The 23,552-nt window shown below is 43.8% G+C and overlaps 1 protein-coding gene across 7 annotated transcripts in view; it reads left to right on the forward strand.

The window, feature by feature from the left end:
* The window catches only part of MRTFB (myocardin related transcription factor B), a 238,293-nt gene that overhangs the window by 205,234 nt on the left and 9,507 nt on the right, over positions 1-23,552 (forward strand). For 5 of the 7 annotated variants that reach the window (XM_075995119.1, XM_012736097.2, XM_075995124.1 and 2 more), the window contains 7 exons: positions 6,174-6,311; positions 8,506-8,753; positions 12,525-12,657; positions 13,428-14,459; positions 16,215-16,370; positions 18,778-18,939; positions 19,269-19,406. In XM_075995119.1, coding sequence (XP_075851234.1) covers positions 6,174-6,311; positions 8,506-8,753; positions 12,525-12,657; positions 13,428-14,459; positions 16,215-16,370; positions 18,778-18,939; positions 19,269-19,406 — 2,007 coding nt within the window. The remainder of the gene's footprint in view (positions 1-6,173; positions 6,312-8,505; positions 8,754-12,524; positions 12,658-13,427; positions 14,460-16,214; positions 16,371-18,777; positions 18,940-19,268; positions 19,407-23,552) is intronic. The other 2 variants (XM_075995121.1, XM_075995122.1) reach the window with 1 other exon arrangement.

Genomic DNA, 23,552 nt, shown 5'->3' on the forward strand with positions numbered 1-23,552 from the left:
CCAAAGTGCTGGGATTACAGTGGTGAGCCCTCACTCAGCCAAGTTTTTTCATGTTGATTTATCATCATTTTGTGCTACCCATCTAATCCTATGGCTTAAACATGTTTTTCTAACTTCCCTGGTTGTTTTTTGTACTTGACCTGATATAAAGCTCAAGCCAGTGCAGGGAATTTCTTTTAGGTTCTTTAAAAGTTATATATACAGATAATTAGTTAAGAGAAAATTAGGCTTGAGATTTCTTTATGCCTTATGTCTTATGATATATAGTCTTCTTAATTCTTTTTCAGAACACACAGATACCAGAGGATTAGGTCCTACAGAGAGTACTTAAATATGAGAAACATTCTCTACCAAGAAAGAATTAACATGTTAGCACTAGGTAAAGAAAAGATTATTCAGGCACTTCTTTTGCAATCCCACAGCTAAAATGCTAATGACCTCACAGTATAAAAAAATTCTTCTTTGAAATATGTATTTGTGTGGTCTGCAAAAGACTAAAACTGCTTATCCTTGGATTTTTTTTTCTTTTTAATTCTGATCAAAGTATAGCTGGAAAGGAATTTACCAAAATATTAATGGATCACATACTGGAGCTCAATTCATTTTATGCTTAAGCAACTCCTGAACAATGGAAAGCTGTAGAAAATTAAGAACAGCCCTATGTGCACACTAGGAGCTGTTACACTGGTCCTTTTAATCTGGAGACTCTTCTCTCTCACAATTTCTTAAGCCCTATATTATAAACACCCAGGTGTTTAAGCATGATCTGACAATTTTTGTAATTTTCAAATTCTAGTAATGCTAAAAGGAACCTGGTTGGTCAGCTACTGTGTGTATTTTCAAGGAAGAAAGGCTTAGGAGACTGTGATAAACTATTTTTTTTCTCATTGTATCAAGTAACTTTCAGGTATATGATCTTTTGCCAAATAATATAGAAACCTTAGAATTAAGCTGACAAAGAGAATAAGCAAGGTCTAATAGATAAGCCACATAACATATATAGTAAATAATCCCAATTTGGCTTTTATTATAAATACATACCAGTAAAAGCCTGAATAGGGCATCAAAGACATTGACTCTAATTTCTACCCCTTCAGTTATGCTTTACATAACTTACATGTCAAGAATGCTTTCCCACCTTTAGTATTGAGATTTTGAATTGGTTTCTAGCCTTAGCTGTGAAGTTGTGTGCCATCCAAATTCTTAACTCAATTTTCCTGTGACTAATAGCAATGTGCTGCCTAAACTAGTACATTATATAAATGTTTACTGGATGATGATAAAAATAATGACCAACATTTGTTGAGCACTTACCTTGGGCCAGGCACTGAGCTACTTGCTTTACAGGTATTACCTGGGGCCGATGGCGTGAAGAAGGGGCAGCCATTTGAGCTAATGACTCGTTCTCATTAGGCCAGCAGATTGTACTGTTAAGACTCATAGTGACAACTATTATGTGTATTACTTAAAAGATATCTAACATTATTTCTTCCATTCACATAGTATACTCGAGCATCATAACTCAGTTACCAAAAATGAATAATAGTAAATCTAATACTATTCTCCTACATTTTGACCTATAATGGTTACTTAGACTAACTTGTGAATCACCAACATGGTCACAACCAAGCTTGTAACAGACATTCCATGTTATTTGGGAGAACACAATACATGACAACTTTGTAAAATAGATTGTTTAAAATAAGATGGACATTTGTTCTAAGGTTTCCTAAAGTCAGTCCACAGCATTAATGAATGAACCATCTGTGAAGTTAACCACTACAAATAACAGATTCATTAATGATGAGAGTAGGTTGGCGATACTCTGCCTGATCACCCCTTTCCTTTGTGGCAGTATTTTAATTCTAGCAGTATTGGTTATAATAGAACTATTAATTAGAAGTATTAAATAATTGTACTCACATTTTGAGATTGTATTCATATGCTTAACACGGTCTCACGAGTGATGAAGAAAAATCTCATTATAAAAGATAAAGAGGGACATTTGGTTGTTTCCAGTTTGGGGCAATTACGAATAAAGTTGCTATAAACATTCAAAAAATAAAAGATAAAGCCCATCAACAAAACAGTGGAATAGGAAGGTCCAGGCTCTTGTTCTCCCATGGAAACATTAAATAAACTACAGACTGACTAAAATAACTTTATAGGCACTCTGGAAACCAGTCAAAGATCTGTGTCAACCAGGCAAATGCTCAATTAAGAAAAAGCCACATTCAAACAGGAAACTTCACGGTGTTTTCACTCACCCTTGTCCAGCCCTCCCCAGCATGGTACAGTTGGGAGGAATCAGCTCAAATCCCAATCCCCTCCCTCACGACAGCAGGGACAGACAGAAATTATGTCCAACATTCTAGCCTACGTGTGGTTTGCCCAGGAGACTGGTTGGAAAGACATCCTATGTTCATGGAATTCTTAATATGTCAGTACTCAAAGCGATCTACAGATTCAATGCAATCCCTGTCAAAATCCCAATAATGAAAAAAAAAAAAAAAAAAGAAAAAAAAAAAATCCCAATAATGATTTTTATAGAAATAAAAAAATCTCAAGAGACACTGAAAAGCCAAAACAATTTTGAATTTTAAAAATCCAAAGTTGGGAGTCTCACACCTTCCTGAAGTCAAAACTTAACTACAAAGCTACAGTAATCAAAACTGTGGTACTGGCATAAAGGCAGACATATAAACCAATAGAACAGAACAGAGAGCCCAGAAATAAGCCCTCACATGTATGACAGTTGCCAGGGGGTGGTGGAAGAGAGGAACACGAGAAGGTCTGGAGATGACAGTGGTGATGGTTGCAGAACAATGTAAAAATGTACTTAATGCCATATGTACTTAAAAATGGTTAAAATGGTCAATTTTACGTGATATATATTTTACTATCATTAAAAAATACACTTAAAATGGGATATGTGCAAATCAAGTACCAACTGAATGTCCACTAGATTTTGTGCTACAAAATTGATTCACTTTTAATGTTTACTTATTCTCAAAATGAAATGCTTAAACTTACATATTACAGAAATAAATGGTCAGTACTAGGTGATACATTTTAACAAAACATGTTTTTGGTTTATAGTCAACTCATTCATTGTTCATTTTGTCTGTGGATTGGAATGTAGAAACAATATTTAAAGCATAATTCCATTTTGAATTTCTTGTTTGCATATTGCCATCTTAATTAAGAACCCTGGTGTATCCTAAATTTAAAACATCTTATAGATTTAAAACCTACAGTACGAAAAAGCTTTGTTTTTAGATATCCTGTCTCTATGCTTCAAGACTGCATAAATTCTAAATGAAAAAGAGGAAGTTACCTGAGAGCAATGATTGGTCTTTGGCAAGTGCGCCGTTTTCTGCAGAAGGATCCAGTGCAGACTCCTGAGTTGTTATGTGCTTTTTGATTTTTTTCTGTTGTAGCGGAACTTTCTCATGGCAATTTCTAGTAAAAGAAAAGTCCATCTTTAAGATTGAAAGTGCCTTCTTTTGAGTTTTTATTTAAAGTATAAACATCATCATTAAGCCATGTTTTTCTGACATTTTCTTTTATGATGAAAATTGAAGAACTGGAGATCATGAGACCTATACCCTGTAGTAGGAACAGTGACCGGATCCAATAAAACAAGGCAAAGTTTGCAGCTTTTTTGTTTCTTTGGGAAAATGATTCTGAATCATTTTGAAATTGAATTTTCATAGAACATAAGGTGAACTTAGGTTTAAGTTGCCACAGAGACCTATTTACATAGTATTCTTTTAAGATTTTAATTCTGTAGAACAAAATCAGATTAATTATCCCATATGGCCTGGATACTCTTTTAATCCTTTTTGGAATACTGTCATCTCACAATCACTAATATTCAGATTCTTTGATAACTTTGGCTACTAGGAACCTCACATCTAGAAATGGTCTAAGTGGAGTTTTGGAGGTTTTTGTTTTTAGTCTTTCCAAGGCACAATAAAAAGGGTGGCAAAATGTAGAAGAGTTTATGTAGAGTTAACAATCACTATATTTCCATTGGCTTATTCTCATGTTATGCTAGTAGGTTCTATGGCTTTCTGGGTAGCAAAGTCACACTGAAATACCAAAAGAGCTGATGAGATGAGAGTGTCAGTAATCAAGGCTAATGTCTGCTAGGTGCAGTATAAAAACACAGCCAAAACATTTGCATAAATATTACAACTGATGCCACATCCATGCTTCTGGGTTATTTTTCAGATTATTAACACTTACTGCTCTCAGATTCATCAGTCAGTGGGGCTGGACTGGTGAAACAGCTTGCCAGGTTAGCAGAATTCATCTGAAAGGAAATAAACGTAGTTCAAAATTCCAACATTTGATTCTGCTTCATATACCAGTTATATAACAGCCAGCGAGTGTTTTTTTTTTCCTTTTGTGAAAACCAACCCAGAGATAAGTCCCTTCATTTCTGAAAAACATGCAAAGCGAAAGGAAGACAATTCACATCATATCCAGGAAGGAAGGGATCAGCTAGCATCACCTTTCCCAGGAGGTGTGGTCGGTCAGAGGCGCGCTGAGGAGCCCAGCATCGCAGGGCTGTTGGGGGCACACGTCTGCCTGGAATGTAGGTGTTGCAGCTCTTGGATGAGTCCTTTTGTTTCTGCTTAAAAATGAAATTGAGTACAGCCATCTCTACAAAGTCAGTCTTTTATATTGTCAACACTTACTGTTACTAATTACTTCAAAGCTGAAATCAATGGAAAAAAACCTCAGAGCTGACACAGGCACGTACAATTAATGCGTAACCACACACAGCCTCAGCCGGACCGAGAATGTGACCCAGCATGAGTAAAGCCAGGAGGAATGTCTATTCGTCAATTAAACAAATATTTATTGAGTAGCTAGTATGCACAAGGCTTCATATTTCTTGCTGCTAATAGCCCTCTGAGTTTTCCGGTAATTTATTTTAAGGAGGAAAAATACAGTTTGCTATTTTTAAACCCACATACTTCAACAAGGGAACTGATTTTGCCTGTTGGAGTGATGAGTTTGAGAGTTGTTCGAGTAAGTGAAAATGATAAAGGAAGACATTTTCCTTTCCAACATAATGCTGGTAATAAGTCAGTCTAATGAGTGATCAATACACATTTGATTGGTTTATTACAATAGAAACATCTCTTTCCAGGAAGTGAATACTTAAAATCTACTTAAAGTGATTGCTAGTAAGAACTGATAAAACCTAGCAAAGCCTCCTGTAGCTTCCTTTGTTGATAGAGAAATTGAGATTCAGCAATCCTTGACTTGGGCCTGGGTGACAGAGTAGCTTCTTGTTTTAAGTAAGAGGGCGCTGTCTGTGGAACAAATCAATCTTACCGGATTATATTCCGCAGTTCTCCTGTTGCAAGAAGTGGGGGATAGAGTTAGAGAGAGTGCTCACCAGGGTTAGCAACAGGAACGTACCTTGTAAAGCACATGTAAGCCACATGGCTGGGGCAGGTGTCCAGGAAGAGATGCTGCCCGACCCCGAGTCTGGGGTGTGGCAGAGGGATTCATCAGGCTCCGTAACAAAGACTGTCACATTTAAATTAGCCAGGGACAATGTGACCTATATGGCAAGTAAACCTTATGAATACCTTATAACAGGCATCCTCAAACTACAGCCTGTGGGCCACATGCGGCCCGCCGAGGACATTTATCCGGCCCGCCAGGTGTTTTTGCCTCCGCTGCCTGTCCTGCTTAGCAGCCTGCTCATCCCAGGCCCACAGTGCGCGTGTGTGGAACGTGGGCCGCACTCTCCAACAGGCTGAGGGACAGTGAACTGGCCCCCTGTTTAAAAAGTTTGAGAACCCCTGCCTTATATTGTTTTGATCATTTTTACAAGAGTCTTGGACTTTTTTTCCTGCCCCCAAAGGGTGGTGCTGACCATTTTTCTGAGAAAACAATAGAGTTTAGTCAATGCAACCTTATTTAGCTTTAGCTGTCCATTGCTGCTGGGACAAAGACCAAGCAATTCGCTCCACTGAGGCAAAGCACGTCGCTCCAGCATCTCAGTCTCAGGCGCAATCGTGTGTTTTCCCTTTGTCTCTTTTCTACTGGACTTTTTTCTAATGAGGTCATTCTCCCGTAATTCCAGCTTTTCTGTTTTCACAGTCATTAATTTCATAGACTCGTCCCTTTTCTGCCTTTTCCACCAGTTTACTTCAGTGTCCCCGGCAGTTCCTGAATTCTTGAAAACCCCTCCGACTGCAGATCAGCCCCCCACAAGGTCCGCAGCTGCCGTCCTCCCCGCGAACACTGTGTCCTCAGCGAAGCCTGGCCCAGCACTGGTAAAGGTGGGTACCCTGGACGCGCCGGCTTGCGTGGCTTTACCTGCGACTCCGTCTGTAGCCCTGTGAACGGAGGACAGAGGCATTGATCCGAGTTACCCAGCCTGCCTTTTAGCCCGAAGCTTTGAAAGCCAAACTATGGAAGGACTTGCTAGACCAGGGCCTTTGTGTATGAAACTACCACCTACAACAAATTGTCCTGCCATCAAAGAAAAACAGCACAAAATTTGGTCTGTATGAAACTGCTAGGGCTGTGCAGAAAGGCTCTAGGAGTCATTTTATCAGCAGTTCCCAATTCCGCTGCTGCCAGCCAGGCCACTAAGACGAAACAGGAGAGAAATGGGGTATGGCAGAGTTGCTTCAGCACAGCACGTGAGATCCGTGGGGCTCACAGACAGATGTCTTTAATGGTGACACGGCTTTGGACTGTGTGTGCAAGGTCAGCTCGGTGGTATTCCAGATATGTTACACGACAGGTTAAAGGCTTCAGAGAAGCAGATATGTTTTTTGATTTAGCAGATTTGGCTACATGAAGCTCGGTTTGTTCTTCAGATAAGCCTCAGAATTATGGCACTGTTCCCTACATTTCACTTGGTTGAAATAACTCAGTTGGAATAAATCCCAAGGAAGATTAAAATTTTTAATATACAGTACATTTTTAGAGTTCTTAAAATTATGTTTAGACCGTCTAAATAAAGGGGGAGGATAATAAACTGAGGAATAGTTTAGTCGTTTCAGAGACGGCTTTTGCCAAAACTAGCAGAACACAGATTACAAACTTTTAAAACTACACATGGATGTTAGAGTTAGCTACCTCTCGCCACACCTTTGAGATGAGGAGACTGGTGCCCTGAGAAGTGTGACAAAACCAGGAAGGTCCCCACCTCCCAAATTCCAGCCTCGTCTCTCTGCAGCGCCTGTGAGAGGCAGGGGAGAGAGTGACTTTCGGATCGGCACAGTGCACGTCCTCACTCCCATCTGTGCCCTGGACCTGTGCCCATCCTCGACCCTCCTGGAGAGGAGGCTCTTGGTCCCTGTGGCCGAGCACTGTTCAGTACATTTCACCGTCTTCCGCTGCTTAGCATCGGAGCCAGAAATTCCAGAGGGCGGCAAGTAGCAACTGTGCCAGTAGAATCCGCTCTCGCCTCCTCTCCAGCATCCCCAAGCATGCACCGCAAAGAGGGTCTGGATGCCAGCCTGCCTTTCCCTGCTGGCGCGGTGGTTTTCTGTCTCTCCCGTTCTTTGAATTTCTGGCTTTTTCTCAAAGTTATCATCTGAGCACTGAAAAGTAGAAAGTGAACTTATAAATTGAGGAGAAGAAAAAAATTCAAGGAAAAGTCATCCAATTCTTAATCATAAGACGAGGTCAAGTTAAATATCTGGAAGGAAAAAGAAAGCAAATACAATTTTTAAAAAAGATGAGAGACGTACGGTCTTACATCCCATTTTCAAAGTAAAAATGTAATGTTTTTGAAAAGTTCATATGCATATTTACATTTCTCAGTATTTTAATTTTTATACTTTCCTTAGAGATAGTTTTATATTCTTCCTTATTAGAGACACTTTTTCTATTTTTAAATATTCTCCAGTTTTTTTTACTATTACATGGTTATAGTGAAGTATACTTTTCTTCCCCATTGTATATTACCACTACGAGATAATCTATGTAAGCACGTACAGCCTGTCTGCGCAGGAGCCGCAAGGTGACTGTCTGCTGAGTTTGAGTAGATAATGCCGGGCTGCGCGTCCTGCCGTACCCTAAGGGAGCCACGGTGCAGGAGAAAATGTCCTGGTCAAAGTAAATATGCAGACATCATGGCGCCCTTTTTTTTTTTTTTTTTTTTTTTTTTGAGACAAGGTCTTGTTCTGTTGCCCAGGGTAGAATACGGTGGCCTCATCATAGCTCACTGTAACCTTGAACTTCTGGGTGCCTGCCTCAGCCTCCCAAGAAGCTGGGACTACAGAGGTGCGCACCACCACACCCGGCTAATTTTTCTATTTTGTGTAGAGACAAAGCCTTGCTCTTGCTCAGGCTTGTCATGGCTCTTGAAATGTGTTTAGCATGTTGCTTTCCAAAGCGGCTGTACCTGTTTCTAAGGTGCACTGCTTTTTAATCTCGAATCATTTAGGCACACAGGAGAATAGATTTCATGTGGTGACATCTATTTAAATGTTCTTATTTTCTTTTTCTCAAAAATAGCAAAGCCATCCCAAGAATCCAAATGACAAACACCGTAGCAAAAAGTGCAAAGATCCCAAGCCACGGGTAAAGAAGTTGAAGTACCACCAATACATTCCACCAGACCAGAAAGGGGAGAAGAACGAGCCGCAGATGGACTCCAACTACGCCCGCCTGCTCCAGCAGCAGCAACTGTTCCTGCAGCTGCAGATCCTGAGCCAGCAGAAGCAGCACTACAACTACCAGACGATCCTGCCCGCGCCATTCAAGTACGGGTGGGGCCCCTGCTGGCCGCGTGGCGTGGATTTTACTATGGTTTTTTATGAGGACCCATAAATTACTGAAGGTTGGATGTTGTGATTTATTTGTGTGCAACGATTATTTTCATTTTGTTTCTGTCCTCCAGGATAGGTTCTGAACTTTTACAAGTTAGAAATGCCTTTTCACAGTTACTCACCCAGGAAAGATTTGCCTGCTGTGTCCTCAGAGCAGTACTAGATGCCAGGAGCCAAGCATGCGGGCGTGTAAGGCCTGGCCTACGGCTAGAGAGAAGAGACAGGTGGGCGTAAAACCTGGCAGGGTCAAGGAGAGCCTTGTGGGAGAGCCAGGATGCTTATATCCGCGGAAGGGCTCAGAAGGGCCCTTCCCAGCACAGGGCAGCGACGCCAGCGCCGGGGCAGAGGAAGCAGCAGCGCCTGTGTATTGGACGGCGAGAGAAATCTCCTGAACGGAAAATGCGAGTGATTTTTAAGAAAAGCGGAAGATAAAACTGAGTAGAAGCCAGCGCGCCTGGAGATACCCGAGGTTGAGCAGAGACATTCCTTGCTGTGACAGGTGGCAGAGCGCAGTGCTGACGCAGCAGCGAGACCGAAACCCAGGAGAGAAAGTTCGGCCCTGGCACTGAGAGCACAGAGGGTGTTTCCAAAGACGGCTGAAGGTCTCGGGGACCGGCGGCTGTGGGGAAGGAAGATGTGTCCAAAGCCGGAACCCAGCCGTGAGGGACAGAAGGCAGTGAGTTCTGACAGTTCCTGAGACCAAAGTCACAGCAAGACTTCCACAGCTGATTTTAATTACATAATAAGGGAAATTTCTAGATATATACACCCAATATTTGTTTCTAAGAAACATGTAATTTCCCTGACTTTTCAGGAGAAAGTACAGTTGGCATTCAACTCTAGAAAAAGATGCAAAAGCTCATTCATTACAAGGAAAAATCGTTCTCTGTGACCCGGCCATTCGGTTTATGCTCACATGAGCTGTAGAAACTTCACTTCCGTTTTCCACACGCGTACTAGGCATCTGCCACAGGCGGCCCTATTTGTTAGGAGCGGAAAGGGATTAAAAACCCACTAAAAAGCTCCTCTGTTAAAAAATATCTTCTCATATGAGAATGATTATCAATGCTTTTTTTCCTCTTAAGATTCAAATATCTTGAAGTTTAAACCTATTAGTAATTCAGACCTTACTAAATCTAAAGAATCAGGGCACAGAGATAAAGGAGACAGGCCCGAGTGAGCTGTTGACATTGGAAGGGACCCAGGGAAGGCCACAAAGAACTGGAAGAGAATCAGAGACAAACTGCTGCTGCTTTGGCACTTGGTCCAGGCGCTGGCGGGCATCCTCCTCTGCCATTGGCCACCAATGATAATGACGGTAACGGTGGCTCAGGGCTACTTACTGTCATCCTTACAACGCACCCACCGTGCGTAACACCGCACGCCATCCTCACTGTAAGTCCAGGAGGAATTGGCTGCCATTCCCAGATGAGGAAACTGTGCAACCGAAAATCCCATAAAAGGATTTTTCGCGCCATCCATCTATGAAGCAGTCTTTTTTGTAGTGGGAGAACTTGGCTGTGTGGGCCGGCCTGGTAGATAGGAAGAGCACACCTGAGGTGTGCGGCAGCTGAACGCTTAACAATCTGTCTTTCCATCAAGGCCTCAGTTCCCCTCTGCTCCTCAAACATTCCCACCGCTACGACAGCAAAGCCCGCCTAAGGGAAATATCATACAAAAAGATCCCAGAACTAGGAGGAGAAAAGAACACTCACTTTTGGGTATTGCTTCACCACACAAAGACTGAACATGAGTCCCGTTTGATTTCCAGATCCTAAAAATGAAGACCTTGTTTTCTAACACAGTGTTCAGCTTGACCAAAATTCCAGGAAACTGAAAGTCGTCTAGTGTCCATGGCAGTGGAACTTTACCTGTGTGGTGCAGCCCTTTGATACCACAGGAGGACAAAAGCCGGAAGAGACTAGGCTCTAGTCAAACCCAGTTTGCCCGCATGCTCAAAGGCACGGAAGGTCATGGAAGGCCGTATCATCCCTCTGAACTTTAGGTCTCTCGTCTGGACAGTGATCACATTCACTTAGTCTCCGTTGACTTAAAACAGATTAACGTATTTCTGTTATTTTAAACACCAAACTGTTAATGGAGTATTGTAGAATCTCAACCAAAAAGATTCATGAATAGAATAATTACTTTAAATTGTGCGTTCAACAGGATGATATTACTCACCAGAGAGCAAAAGGTGGTTTAGGAGAGATACTACTCTTTTATGTAATAAAGCACAGACATGTATATAATAACTAGACACATGCAGTGTATCTGTGGTGTTGATACTTCAGTGGTAGGGCGATCTGGAGAAAAAATGTCTAAAAACCTCCTTGGGGGGGACAATGATGAATGAAAATTAGGTTGAGAAACATTGATTTAAAGAAAATATTTTTACAACTCTAAAAAGTTGTAAAAGTTGAATTTTTAGAAAGGAGAATAATGATACATATGATATTTGTCGTTTCATTCAAACTTCAAGAAACTTCATCTTAAAAACTATGTTTAGTTTCAACAGAATTCAGATAGGTTAAAAAGACCTCAAGATAAATGTAAAGAGTTAGCTGTTGGCCAGGTGTTATGGTTCAATCCTGTAATCCTAGCACTCTGGGAGGCCGAGGCAGGGAAATCACTTAAGCTCAGTTTGAGACCAGCCTGAGCAAGAACAAGACCCCATCTCCACAAAAAATAGACAAAATTAGCCATGCGTGGTGGTATGCACCTGTAATCTCAGCTACTCGGGAGGCTGAGGCAGGAGAATCGTTTGAGCCCAGGAGTGTGAGGTTGTTGTGAGCTATGATGACACTACTGTTCTCCAGCCTGGGCAACAGAGTGAGACTCTGTCTCAAAAAAAAAAAAAAAAAAAAAAGAAGAGTGAGCTGTTGACAGAGCCAGCATTGGCTTCCATCACAGGCTTCCTGAACCTCCTTGGAGAAAGCTCATCCAACTGGCTGTCACCCACGAGCATTGTCACATCAGATCCCTATTTCAGGAGGTGGAATTCCAAGTCTCTTTGGCTTCAGCACCAAGGCTTTGTATGTGACAATGAAGACTGAGGCTGCAATGGGATTGACTGTAGTCTACTTGGTGCTTTTTACGTCCTGTTTAAGGAATCTTTGCCTATCCAAAGGCCATAAAGATGTTGCTTTCATAATTCACACTTAGATTTTGGAGAATGATGCGAGGTAGAAGTTGATCAAGAGCCGTATTTTTTCTGAGAGAATATCCACTTGGGCACAGCCCCACTCACTGGAAGGACCACTCTTCCTCCGCTGCACTGCAGTGTCATCTCTTTGACAACACCAGGGCCACACGCGCAGATTCTCCACTCTCACCCACTTGACTGTTCTGTCCTTGCCTCAGTGCCACACCGTGTGAACCGTTGGCTTTGTAATACGCCTTGACACCTAGTGGTGTGACTCCTCCAGCTTTGCTTTTCTTCTTCAAGAATGCCATGGCCATTCTAGGTTCTTTGCATTTCCACAAAGCTTAGAACTGCCTTCTAAATTTCCACCAAACAAGCAAACAAACAAAACCTGCAGGGGATTTCATTGGGATCCAATTTAGTTGGCATCTTTACAATATTGAGTCTTCCATTCCATAACCATGGTATTTTTTTCCCTTTATAAGTTAGTGAAAGTGGTAATAGAAGCAGTGTCAAATCTAGAAATGATTATAAACTCTAATTTTCTTTTCCTTTTGAAGGCCACTCGGTGACAAAAACAACAACAGTGGGAATTCACCTTTGAACAATACCGCACCTAACACACCAAGACAGAATACACCTGCTCCTGTGAGAAAGCCAGGGCCTCTGCCTTCCAGTTTGGATGACTTAAAGGTGATAATTCCAAGTACAGCTTATTGACCTATAAATACCTCGGAAATATAACTGATGTGCCAGATTTGTCTAGCAGATGTCAGTTTTCAGTAGATGTTCAACTTTCTCAACAATAGGATAATCGTTATAGAGGTACTTTCTTTTTAAATGACCAAATAACTCTCATTTACTGAGCATGTACCTTGTGCAGACACCTTGCCAGTTCTGTTGGATTCCAGAGGCTGTGATTTTTTTCTTCCCTGCTCAATGCCAAGTGTAGGAGAAGCAGGAAAATATAACAGTTGAGAACGTGAGCTCCAGGGCCACCCTTGCTAGGTTTCTGTCCCAGCTCAGCCTTCTGTTGTGTGTGGTAGTTTGGACGAGTGCTTCAACCTGTCTGCTTTGATCGCTTCATCTGTGAAAGGGGAAGAAGAGTAATACTGACACCTCACGGGGTCACGTGAAGATTAGTTGAACGAGTAAAGCGCTTCTAACAGTGTCTTGCACGTGGCAGCTAATCAGTAAATACAGCTGTTATCATTCCTGGTAATGTATCTTTTCTTTGACGTGAAAGAGGAGTTGCCCTCTAAAACCCCTTACGTTATCGCCTCGCCAGTGCTTCAGGTGTGTAGTTAGATGTGTGTGTGTCAAAAGAAAAACAGTCCCACTTTCAGATACACAGCAACACGGAGTTGTGTGACAGCCACGGGTACCTTTCCCATCACTGAAGTGTACGGTAGAGTCGTCCGAAAGTTACAATACCAAGAGATGTGCTTTGTTTGTACTTCCAGGTATCAGAACTGAAGACAGAACTGAAGTTAAGGGGTCTGCCGGTGTCCGGCACCAAACCGGACCTCATCGAACGCCTGAAACCCTACCAGGAAGTGAGCAGCAGCAGCCTTGCTGCCGGCAGCATCGTGGCAGTGTCATCGTCAGCCATCGTCACCAGTAACCCAGAAGTGACCGTGGCGTTGCCGGTTACCACACTGCACAACGCCGTGACTAGCTCAGTCTCCACCTTCAAGGCAGAGTTGCCATCTGCCGGCGCCGCTGCCCGGGTGGAGAACGCTCATTCCCCTCTGCCCATCTCGCCGGCTCCCTCCGAACAGTCCAGCCTCAGCACCGACGACGCGAGCATGGCAGACACGTTCACCGAGATCATGACCATGATGTCTCCTTCCCAGTTCCTGTGTTCCTCTCCTTTGAGAGTGGCAAACAACGAGGACAGCCTGAGCCCCACCAGCAGCACCCTGTCAAACCTGGAACTGGACGCGGCCGAGAAGGACCGCAAGCTCCAGGAGAAAGAGAAGCAGATCGAAGAGCTGAAGAGGAAACTGGAACAAGAGCAGAAGCTGGTGGAAGTTCTGAAAATGCAGCTCGAGGTTGAAAAACGAGGGCAGCAGCAACGGCCACTGGAAGCCCAGCCCGGCGCCCCTGCTCATTCCCTCAACAAGACAGATCAGAAACACGGCAGCGTCGGTTCCTGCGTCAAAGACGAGACCTTGCTCCCTGACTGCTCCAGCTCCAGGCAGCCTGTCCCGGGGGCCAGCCACGCGGTAGCCCAGCCTGTCTCTACAGGTGGCCAGGCCCTTGTTGCCGCAAAGGCTGTAGTTATCAAGCAAGAGGTCCCCGTGGCCCAGGCGGAGCAGCAGAGCGTCGTCTCACAGTTTTACGTGAGTTCCCAGGGACAGCCGCCACCTGCCGTTGTCGCTCAGCCCCAAGCTTTACTGACCACACAAACTGCTCAGCTGCTGCTCCCGGTGTCCATCCAGGGCTCGAATGTCACCTCAGTACAGCTCCCAGTAGGCAGCCTCAAACTCCAGGTGTGGAGTGTGTCTTCTAACCACTTTGCCTTACAGCATGCATACGACGGAAACCGCTGAGGAAAGGACATAGCTGCGCTGCTTCATACATGCGCCCATAGCAGGCTTCACAGTTGCAGAACACTCGTGCATGAGTGGGAGGGTCATTCAGAAATTTAAATAGCGCTGTTTTTATATAGTAAGAACAAGCATGAGGTGCTTTTTCTATTTGTTAGCTTTTCCCTTTAATGAACATAGCATTACCCGTATAGACCTTTCCTGCATACCAGTGACATTATCCTCATGATATAGCTGCTGCTGTGAACACTGTCTACATGCAAGGCACAGCCTCAGCACTTCAGATGGCTGGTTTCACGTCATCCCACTTCCCCCAGAAGGTGCATGTGCCACAGCCCAGCGCTAGGTAGGGACACTGAGGCCTGGAAGGGGTACTCAGTAAGTTGCCCTATGGCATTTAAACCTAGGTCTTCTGACTCCAGAGTTTTTACTCTTAGGCTCATTCTTGTATTCTGCCTCCCAGATTTAGTTCTTGAAAGGCACTGTTAACATGAAGATGCTGAAACTAAGGAAAATGTGGCCATAAATTTAAGAGTGAAGATGTTAATCGAAAGAGATGATGAAACACTTATGAGCATGAAATTCCCTTTTGTGCCTATATAACCTATGTGTTTACCTGAAGTTGTTTTCATGTAATGTGCTTTTGGTAGGTTTTAACCAAACGTGGACCACGAGTAAACAGGAAACTATCTGGGCTGGTGCCTCTCAACCTTGAAACCCAAATACCTGAAACAGTACAGAGGAATAATCTGGTACCCCTGGGGTTAGGAGGCATGGCCCCAAGACCCTTTAGCATATGCAAAAAAATTTAATTCCCCTATTTTATCTTTAGGGTCTCTGTGAAATTGAAAGTCTACTCCATAGTACATCTTTAAAACTTTTTTTTTTTTGAGACAGAGTCTCGCTTTGTTGCCCAAGCTAGAGTGTTGCCCAAGCCGTGGCATCAGCCTAGCTCACAGCAACCTCAATTCTCCTGGGCTCAAGCGATCCTACTGCCTCAGCCTCCAAGTAGCTGGGACTACAGGCATGCGCCACCATGCCCGGCTAATTTTTTGTATATATATTTTTAGTTGGCCAATTAATTTATTTCTATTTATAGTAGAGACAGGGTCTCGCTCAGTCTGGTTTCGAACTCCTGCCCTCGAGCAATCCGCCCGCCTCAGCCTCCCAAAGTGCTAGGATTACAGGTGGGAACCACCACGCCTGGCTGAAACAATTTTTGGGGGGCCTCAAATAATCCATTGCTGTTGTAGGAACAAGAACCGAGTTTTATCCTTGGGCCTCAGTGTGCCCTGGCACATTGCTGGCTCTCCCCAGAGTGTGCACATACAGCTTAAAAGCAGGAATTTGGACAGTTTGGTCTCACAGGTATCTTTGTTGCTATTAAAAGTGTAACACTACCTGACTTCTTATGTGTAGAACTGCTACAGGTTATTTCTGTTTCCTTTTTACTCAAAACTTTCAAATGAAAAATCTTAGCTACTTAAACAATAAGAGCATGAAGGTAACTAGTCTGGTGCGTCTCTGGTTAGAACTGTTATGGTTCAGATTCATGTGCAGATGAATTGAAATATGTGTATGTGTATTTTGTCTTTTTTCACTTTAGATACGGTCCCTGAGTGAACAGTTGGTTCACATCTAAACTCTTGATTCTTTGATTCTGACAGTTAAATTGATTTTTTGAAATTTTCCTCCTAGACTCCACCGCAAGCAGGAATCCAGACTCAGCCCCAGATAGCAGCTGCTGCACAAATACCCACTGCCGCCCTGTCCTCAGGCTTGGCCCCGACCGCACCTCAGAAACAAGACACTTTCACACCGCACGTGCTCGGCCAGCCTCAGCCCGTCAGAAAGGTTTGTGCGTGCAAACGAGGGACAGACTGTGGCTGATGCCAACCATCCACTCAGCCAGCATCTTCGTAAAAGCTGGTCCTCAGGAAGCTCATTTATTCTTGTCTGTGACGCCTCCCGCAGAGTGAGCCTTGGCTTAGATGCCATTTGGCTGCAGATTATCCAGCTATTTGGGGCGGAGAAGGAGCTCTGTACTACCGAAAGCTAGCTCGCTTGAACTGCTAGCCGCTTTTTCAAGTTTCAAAAGTTTTTTTTTTAGTCCTCATATATTTACTGAGTTTTTAAAAAATTTCTTTTCAAATTAAACATATTATAGGGGAAAAATGTGCTCTTCCCTGGGAAATGATATTCGAAGATAAAAAAGATACTTCTACAATCTTTATCTTGTGGAAGGTTTTGATACATCTTTGTAAGATTAAGAGCCAAAAGGTCTTATCAATTCCGACTCACCACTACCTAGGTGTTTGGCCTCAAAGTAAGTTCACTTATTCCCTCTCCGTTCAGTTACCGCATCTCTACAATGAAGGTGTTGGTCTAGGGCTCAGCATCCTCACACAGGTTCCTCCCAAAAAGAATTCCAGTGTTAAATCACCCAAAGTTACCAAAATTCCTTCTTGTCCAGTAGGTGGAGCTGTGTACACATCTCTGTGTAAAAAGTCTTAGGCCTTAAAAACAGGTCTTACTATTTTAAACCTTGAAAAGTATTCATCCCAGAGTTTTAATCTTCAGCATAAGAGAACCTAGATGCTGAGGTGTGCCTGTTGACCTGCCTGGGCTAAAACACCTGTAAGAACAGACAGCACCAACCTCTCAGGTCAGCAGCCATCACGTGCCGTTTCAGAATCCCCGAGAAACGCAGTGAGAAAGGAGTTACACGTTACTGAGTTTGGGAAAGGCCAAAATATCACTTTAGTGTAGTTGTAAGCTTAGTACATGTTCAAATGTAAAGACAGTTTTGTTTGGGGGAGGAAAGAGAAAAATAAAATGAGGGGGTAAATGAGGGGTTTTTCACTTAAGTCTCAAAAGTACTAGAATTAGGGATCATTACTTCTAGTTTCAAGGAGGTAATTTTTTATGAAATATAAGGAAATTCATCTTCTTCAGATAAGAGCATATTTATAGAACTCATCACCAGGGAGGTATTGTTTGGAGTACATACAACTCTTCACACTCAGTAGTTAACGTTTATAATACAAATATTGGGGAGAGTTGTTTTTTTTTTAATATTAGTGATATTAAGTATATTAAATATTTTTATGAGCAAACCAAGTTCTGTGTAATGCAGGTACAGCATCAGCAGAATGGCCACGTGTTTGTAAAAGGACCTAAAAACGTGTGTGACCCTTGACGAGGGTTCTGAACAGAACATTTTGGAGTTCCTGGGAAGAAATTCTCATTTCTGCCCGATAGCCCCAAAAGCTGCTTCTCAGAATAGGGCAGGTTTTAAATGGGGTCTTGCAGGTATTTAAAGAAATTTTCACGAAACTAGAAAATTGACTGTGGCCACAGCATGGGTAAGGTTTTAGGTAGGGCGGAAGAGAAGCCAGGTAGGAAGAAGCTTTGCATGCCAGCCAAAGATTAGGATTTTTACCCCGAAGGCAGGGTCTGTGCTGTAAGAGTGTAACTATAGCGGCAGGCCGGTAGGGGGGCCAGGCTGGGAGGCTATGGCAGAATTCTGGGGATGGGCGGTGAGGACCTGGATGGGGAACTCGGGGAACAGAGGCATCTCCGACAAGTGTGTGTTCTGAGGGGAGAACGCAGAGGTGACTGATGGTTCCACTTACCTAAGCATAAAAACAAACGCAGAACCAAGAATTACTTCCCCTCAGAGGCTGGGGGTAGCGGGAAGAAAGGGGAAAGTTCAGTTTGGAACGCAGTAAATTTGAGATGTCCAGGAAGATGACATAATGTGGCTTTGGCACTTGGGGGGAAGGCTGGAAGTGGAGGTGGGATCACTGGCTTAACCGTGACTGTTAAAGGCGTGAGAGAGATGAGATCTGTGAGTGTAGTGAGGAGTATGAGAAATTCAGCTGTCATTTAAGAGGAAAGTTACAAACACCAAACACCGTTTTCCCAAAAGCACTGTCTGCACTGCCCTCAAGGCAAGTCACTGAGTAAAGGGACCAGTAGGCTCGAGAATGGGGGAAGGCAGAGCATGGCCTGTGGGCAAAGCCAGCCTCTGCCTGCGTTTGTAGATAGAACTGTACTGGCACGCAGCCACACCTGCTTGTGTGCATACTGCCCGGGGCTGCTTTCCTGCTGCAGGGACACAGGTGAGTGGTCACCACCACACTTTAAACTCCTGTGGCCCTTTATAGAGAAAGTTTGCTGACCCCTGCTCTAAAACGTGATTTTCTTTAGCAGGAAGAACAGAAGAACAAACTGATGGAGAAATATCTATTCCTTACAGGTTTTCACAAACTCGGCACCATCGAATACGGTCATTCCGTATCAGAGACCAGCTGCTCCCGCGGTCCAGCAGCCCTTCATTAACAAGACCTCCAACAGCGTCCTTCAGCCCCGAAACGCCCCACTTCCATCCCTGCAAAACGGACCTAACACTCCCAGCAAGGTAACCCTGTGCTGACCATATAGCAGTGACAGTGCTTACTGGGATATAAGATCATCCCCAAGCCCACTGCTTTGGGCATCATGCTAACGGAGCGAGATTGTTGGAAATACAGTGGTGCTGGCTTGTTAGGAAGGAGCTTAGCTATTGTCCCAGTGAGGATGATCCCTCCCACGGCAGGTGGCCCAATGTGCCAGCCTCACAGGTGCTTTGAAGCATCTGCTCACGAAGTCCACGCGTTGGCTCCCGCGTGCAGAACAGCAGCGTGTGGCCAGGGCAGGAGAAAGGCCGTTGCCCAGAGCTAACGTGCGCTCCTCCTCTGTTTGATACAGCCCAGTTCGCCCCCTCCGCCTCAACAGTTTGTCGTCCAGCACTCTCTGTTTGGGAGCCCAGTCACCAAGACAAAAGACCCTCCCCGCTACGAGGAGGCCATCAAGCAGACGCGCAGTGCACAGGCGCCCCTTCCAGAGGTGAGTGAGGACAGCGGTCATGGTTTGTAAGGCTTAGATTTGATGTGTCGTCCTCAAGTCTGAACCAGCCCTGCGCCGAATCCCTTGTCTGAGACTGACTTGCCTCAGTAAGAACACAAAAATAAATCATGGCTAGGAGCCTTGTACTTTACCTGGTTATTTGAAATCACAATTTCATTCGTTATGAAGAACCCCAAACAACTTGCAGCACCAGTATAACCTACAGCTGCCACTTACTCAGAAATTCAGGGTTTGTCTTTTAACTTTTCCTTTGGGGCGAGGGGATCAGTCATGTTAGGCATAGATGCGGTGTGACCAGGGCACATATTTCATACAGGTCCCTCTTTTCTAAAGCCACCATCTGTCAGGCCAGCAAACTGACACTCTTCCGCCTGGCTGACATTCAAGGCTCCCAGCCCCTAAATCCCCTCGTCCGCTTCATCTCTCTCTAGGCCTTAGCACCCTCCTCCCCCTGCAAGTGACCTTGCCTGTCCCCTGAGCAAGTGCACTTCGTCAGTAACAGACCTGAGGCTCTCCGGGCTCCACCAGACATGTGCCCACCTGGTGACCATGTGGCCTCAAGTAATACACTTACCTCTCCTCCCTGTCTCACTGATGAAGCAGGTGTAGCCGCAGCTGTGCCAAGGGATGGGAGGAAGCCAGGCTCCTACTTGTGAAAGCGTATGCCCACGGTGGGTGCCCGGTCAGTGCCCAAAACACTCTTCCTAATAGCCGTGTCTCTCTAGAGGTTTCCAAAGCTTAGAACTGAACTTGGAACTTTCAAGTTAGAACCCCAGCCTCACGGAGGATACGAGGAGTGGCCCTGCTGTCACTCCACAGGTGCTGGAGGTAGACTACAGGACAGAACGCATGCGAGCAAGACTGCCTGTTGTTACGCACAGCAGACAGCAGGAGCGTCAGCACAGTGGGCCCGGTCCCCTGCTCCTGCATTCCGCGGGGCGACTCAGCGGGGCTGTGTGTGCTGCAGGTCGCCCTGCCCTTAAGGAACCCGAGGCCGAGGGCTCAGCACTTTCTCCGGCAAGCAGCAGGTTCCCCCGGCCAGGGAGCTCCTGCAGTGGTTCCCCGAGAGAGCAGACACAGAGCTGCTCAGCCTGGCGCCCTGGGGGGACGCCCTCTCTGAGGAATACGTGCCTCTTTGTACGCACTTATGCCGAAGGAAGATAACTTCTCTAGCTGTGAAATGCTCCTTTAGCTCCAGGCTCTGCAAGCGCCCTTATCTGCAAGGGGAAAGCCAGATTTAAACCTTTGCAGTGGGCACTGAAACAAATGGTACGGGGCTAGACTGTCCTCCCCCAAGGTCCATCCAGAAGTGACATCTATTCTCTTCACAGGCAAGCTGAGACGAAGTGAATTGCCAAGAGCTTGACTGCAGCTTTTAAGAAAATTAAAACGTAGCACTCATCCTTCCAAAGCCTGGTTCTGGTGTGTAGGTTATAATGTGTACTGCTTACTCGATTTAGGTGACAACAACAAGAAAGAAAAGTCTTCCATTGTAAACTAAGATAGCTGATTGGAATCCCTGGTATTTAACGTCTGTAGGTTCATGGTTATAGACTGAGGGAGCCAGGTTTTATGTTGGTTTTTGGTATTCAAATGAGTACTATCTATAGTACCTCTTCATATGCCATTGAGCACCAAACCCCAGGAATTCTGAGGATTTTTGTTTTTTTAATATGTTTACTCAGACTTCCAATTCCACCAGTGGCTAAGTAGGCCCTGCAGCTCAATCTTCCCACAGATAACAGCCGTAAATCTTGGTCATAATACAAAAGGCAACTGCATGAGGTCACTGAAGAGTAAATAGAAACAGTCACATTCTGCTGGGGAGTCCACACTGAAAGGAGGGGCCGCATGGCACGAGTTCCCTCTTTTTTGCTGCTTCGATGCTGGGGCCAAGCTAAGCGGCAGGGTTACTAGTGGGAAAAAACATCTTTATGATGGCCCAGGAAACTGAAGACTGAGTTGAGAGCAACCAAAGGAAAAGAGCCAGAGAAGAAATCCCCAGATTCTGTCCGCCCACATCTCTGGCCAACCCCTGAGGCGTGGAACAGACTCATAGCAGCTCAGCTGAAGACTGGAGATCCAAAGTGAGATTGGAACCTCTACCCAAAAAACACTTTAATGTTAAAGTCCAAGTGCATAGTTGCTAAAACAAAACCATTCATTTGAGAAAAACAACAGAATCCACAGTCTCTGCAATGTAACAGCCATGACGTCCATTCATAGCATGCAACATATACAAAGAATCAGGAAAATGTAACCTGTTGTCAAAGGAAAAGGGCAATCAGTTGAGACCAGTCCTTAGCTACATGTTAGAATTTACAGGCAAGGATTTTAAAGTAACCACTGTAACTGTTCTCAGTGATGAAAATGAAAAGAGAGGGGATCTAGAATGTAGAAATGACTGTTTTAAAGAACTAAATGGAAATCTTCTATAGGAACTAAAACAATACAATATCTGAAATGGAAAAAAGAGTTATAGATGAACTTGGCAGAAGAAATAAAATCAGTAAACCTAGATCAGTGGGAAAAAATTAAATAAAAGATCAGTGGAACTTATCCAATCTGAATAACGTAGAGGGGAAAAATATTTTTTAAAAAGTGAACAGAAGCTCAGGGCCCTGTTGTGTAATATCAGACAGTCTAGCTTACCCAGAAGGAGAAAAAGAATGGGTGGGTAAATATTTGAAGAAATGATGGCCAAAATTTTCACAAATATAATGAAAGACAAATTTATAGCTTTGAGATGTTCAGTGAATACCTAGGTGGAAAATAGAAGGCCCAGTCACATTATAGTCCAATTATTGAAAGTCAAAGTTAAAGAAAATCTCGAAAGCATCAAGACAGAAGTAACACATTACACACAGGGCAAACACCTATTTGATTAATGTCAACCTCTCATCCAAACTATGGAAAAACTGAAAAAGAATACAACATGTTTAAGGTTTTTGAGGAGGAGGAAGTAGGAGAGATTGTCAACCCAGAATTCTTTTTTTTTTTTTTTTTTTTTTTGCGACAGAGTCTCACTTTGTTGTCCAGGCTAGAGTGAGTGCCGTGGCGTCAGCCTAGCTCACAGCAACCTCAAACTCCTGGGCTTGAGTGATCCTTCTGCCTCAGCCTCCCGAGTAGCTGGGACTACAGGCATGCGCCACCATGCCCGGCTAATATTTTATATATATATCAGTTGGCCAATTAATTTCTTTCTATTTATAGTAGAGACGGAGTCTCGCTCTTGCTCAGGCTGGTTTTGAACTCCTGCCCTTGAGCAATCCGCCCGCCTCGGCCTCCCAAGAGCTAGGATTACAGGCGTGAGCCACAGCGCCCGGCCTCAACCCAGAATTCTATATGAAGTAAAAATATCCTTTAAGAATGAAAGTGAAATAAAGATATTTTCAGATAAAGAAAAATTGAGGTAATTCATCACCAAAGATAACATGTATAAATATAATACTTACAATAATTAGTAAAGGAAGGAGAAGTAAATGGATCTATACAGTTGCAAGATCTATATTTTTTATGCAATGGTATGTTAAGTTGAATTAGCCTATGAAAAGTTAAGGATGTGTATGTTAAGGATGTGTAGTGTTGTTACACTATGGTAACAACTAAAAAAATAAATAAAACAAAGTATAGTTTTTTTAAAAAAAGAAAAGTTGGAATACAAAAATATCTGATTTTTTTAAGGGCAAGAAAGAAGAACAGGGTAACAAAAAAAGGATGAATAGAAAATAATAAAATGGTAAACCCAAATTTAACCATGTCAGTAATCACAATACATACTAGTGAAATAAACAATTAAAATAAGAATTAAAATTGTCAGAATTGATTAAAAAAAGAAAGTCAGGCTCAACTATATGCAGTTTTAAGATACGTCTGCACATTCTTTGACAATCCTCCCTGGGTTGGGCTTCATGACTCACTTCTAACAGAATTGGCCGACAGGACTTCAGAGACTAAGTCACGGAAGGTGTGCCCCTTCGGCCTTGTTCTCCCTTGGTTTGCTTGCCCTGGGAGAGCCAGCTGTCGTGCCAGGTGGACGGGCCAGCAGCCATCTGGAGAGGCTCACATGAGGGGAACTGAGGCCTGCCATTGACTGCCAGCACCAACGTGTCAGTTGTGTGCATG

This window comes from Microcebus murinus, chromosome 19 (assembly GCF_040939455.1).
Source record: "Microcebus murinus isolate Inina chromosome 19, M.murinus_Inina_mat1.0, whole genome shotgun sequence".
Classification (NCBI taxonomy): Eukaryota; Metazoa; Chordata; class Mammalia; order Primates; family Cheirogaleidae; genus Microcebus; species Microcebus murinus.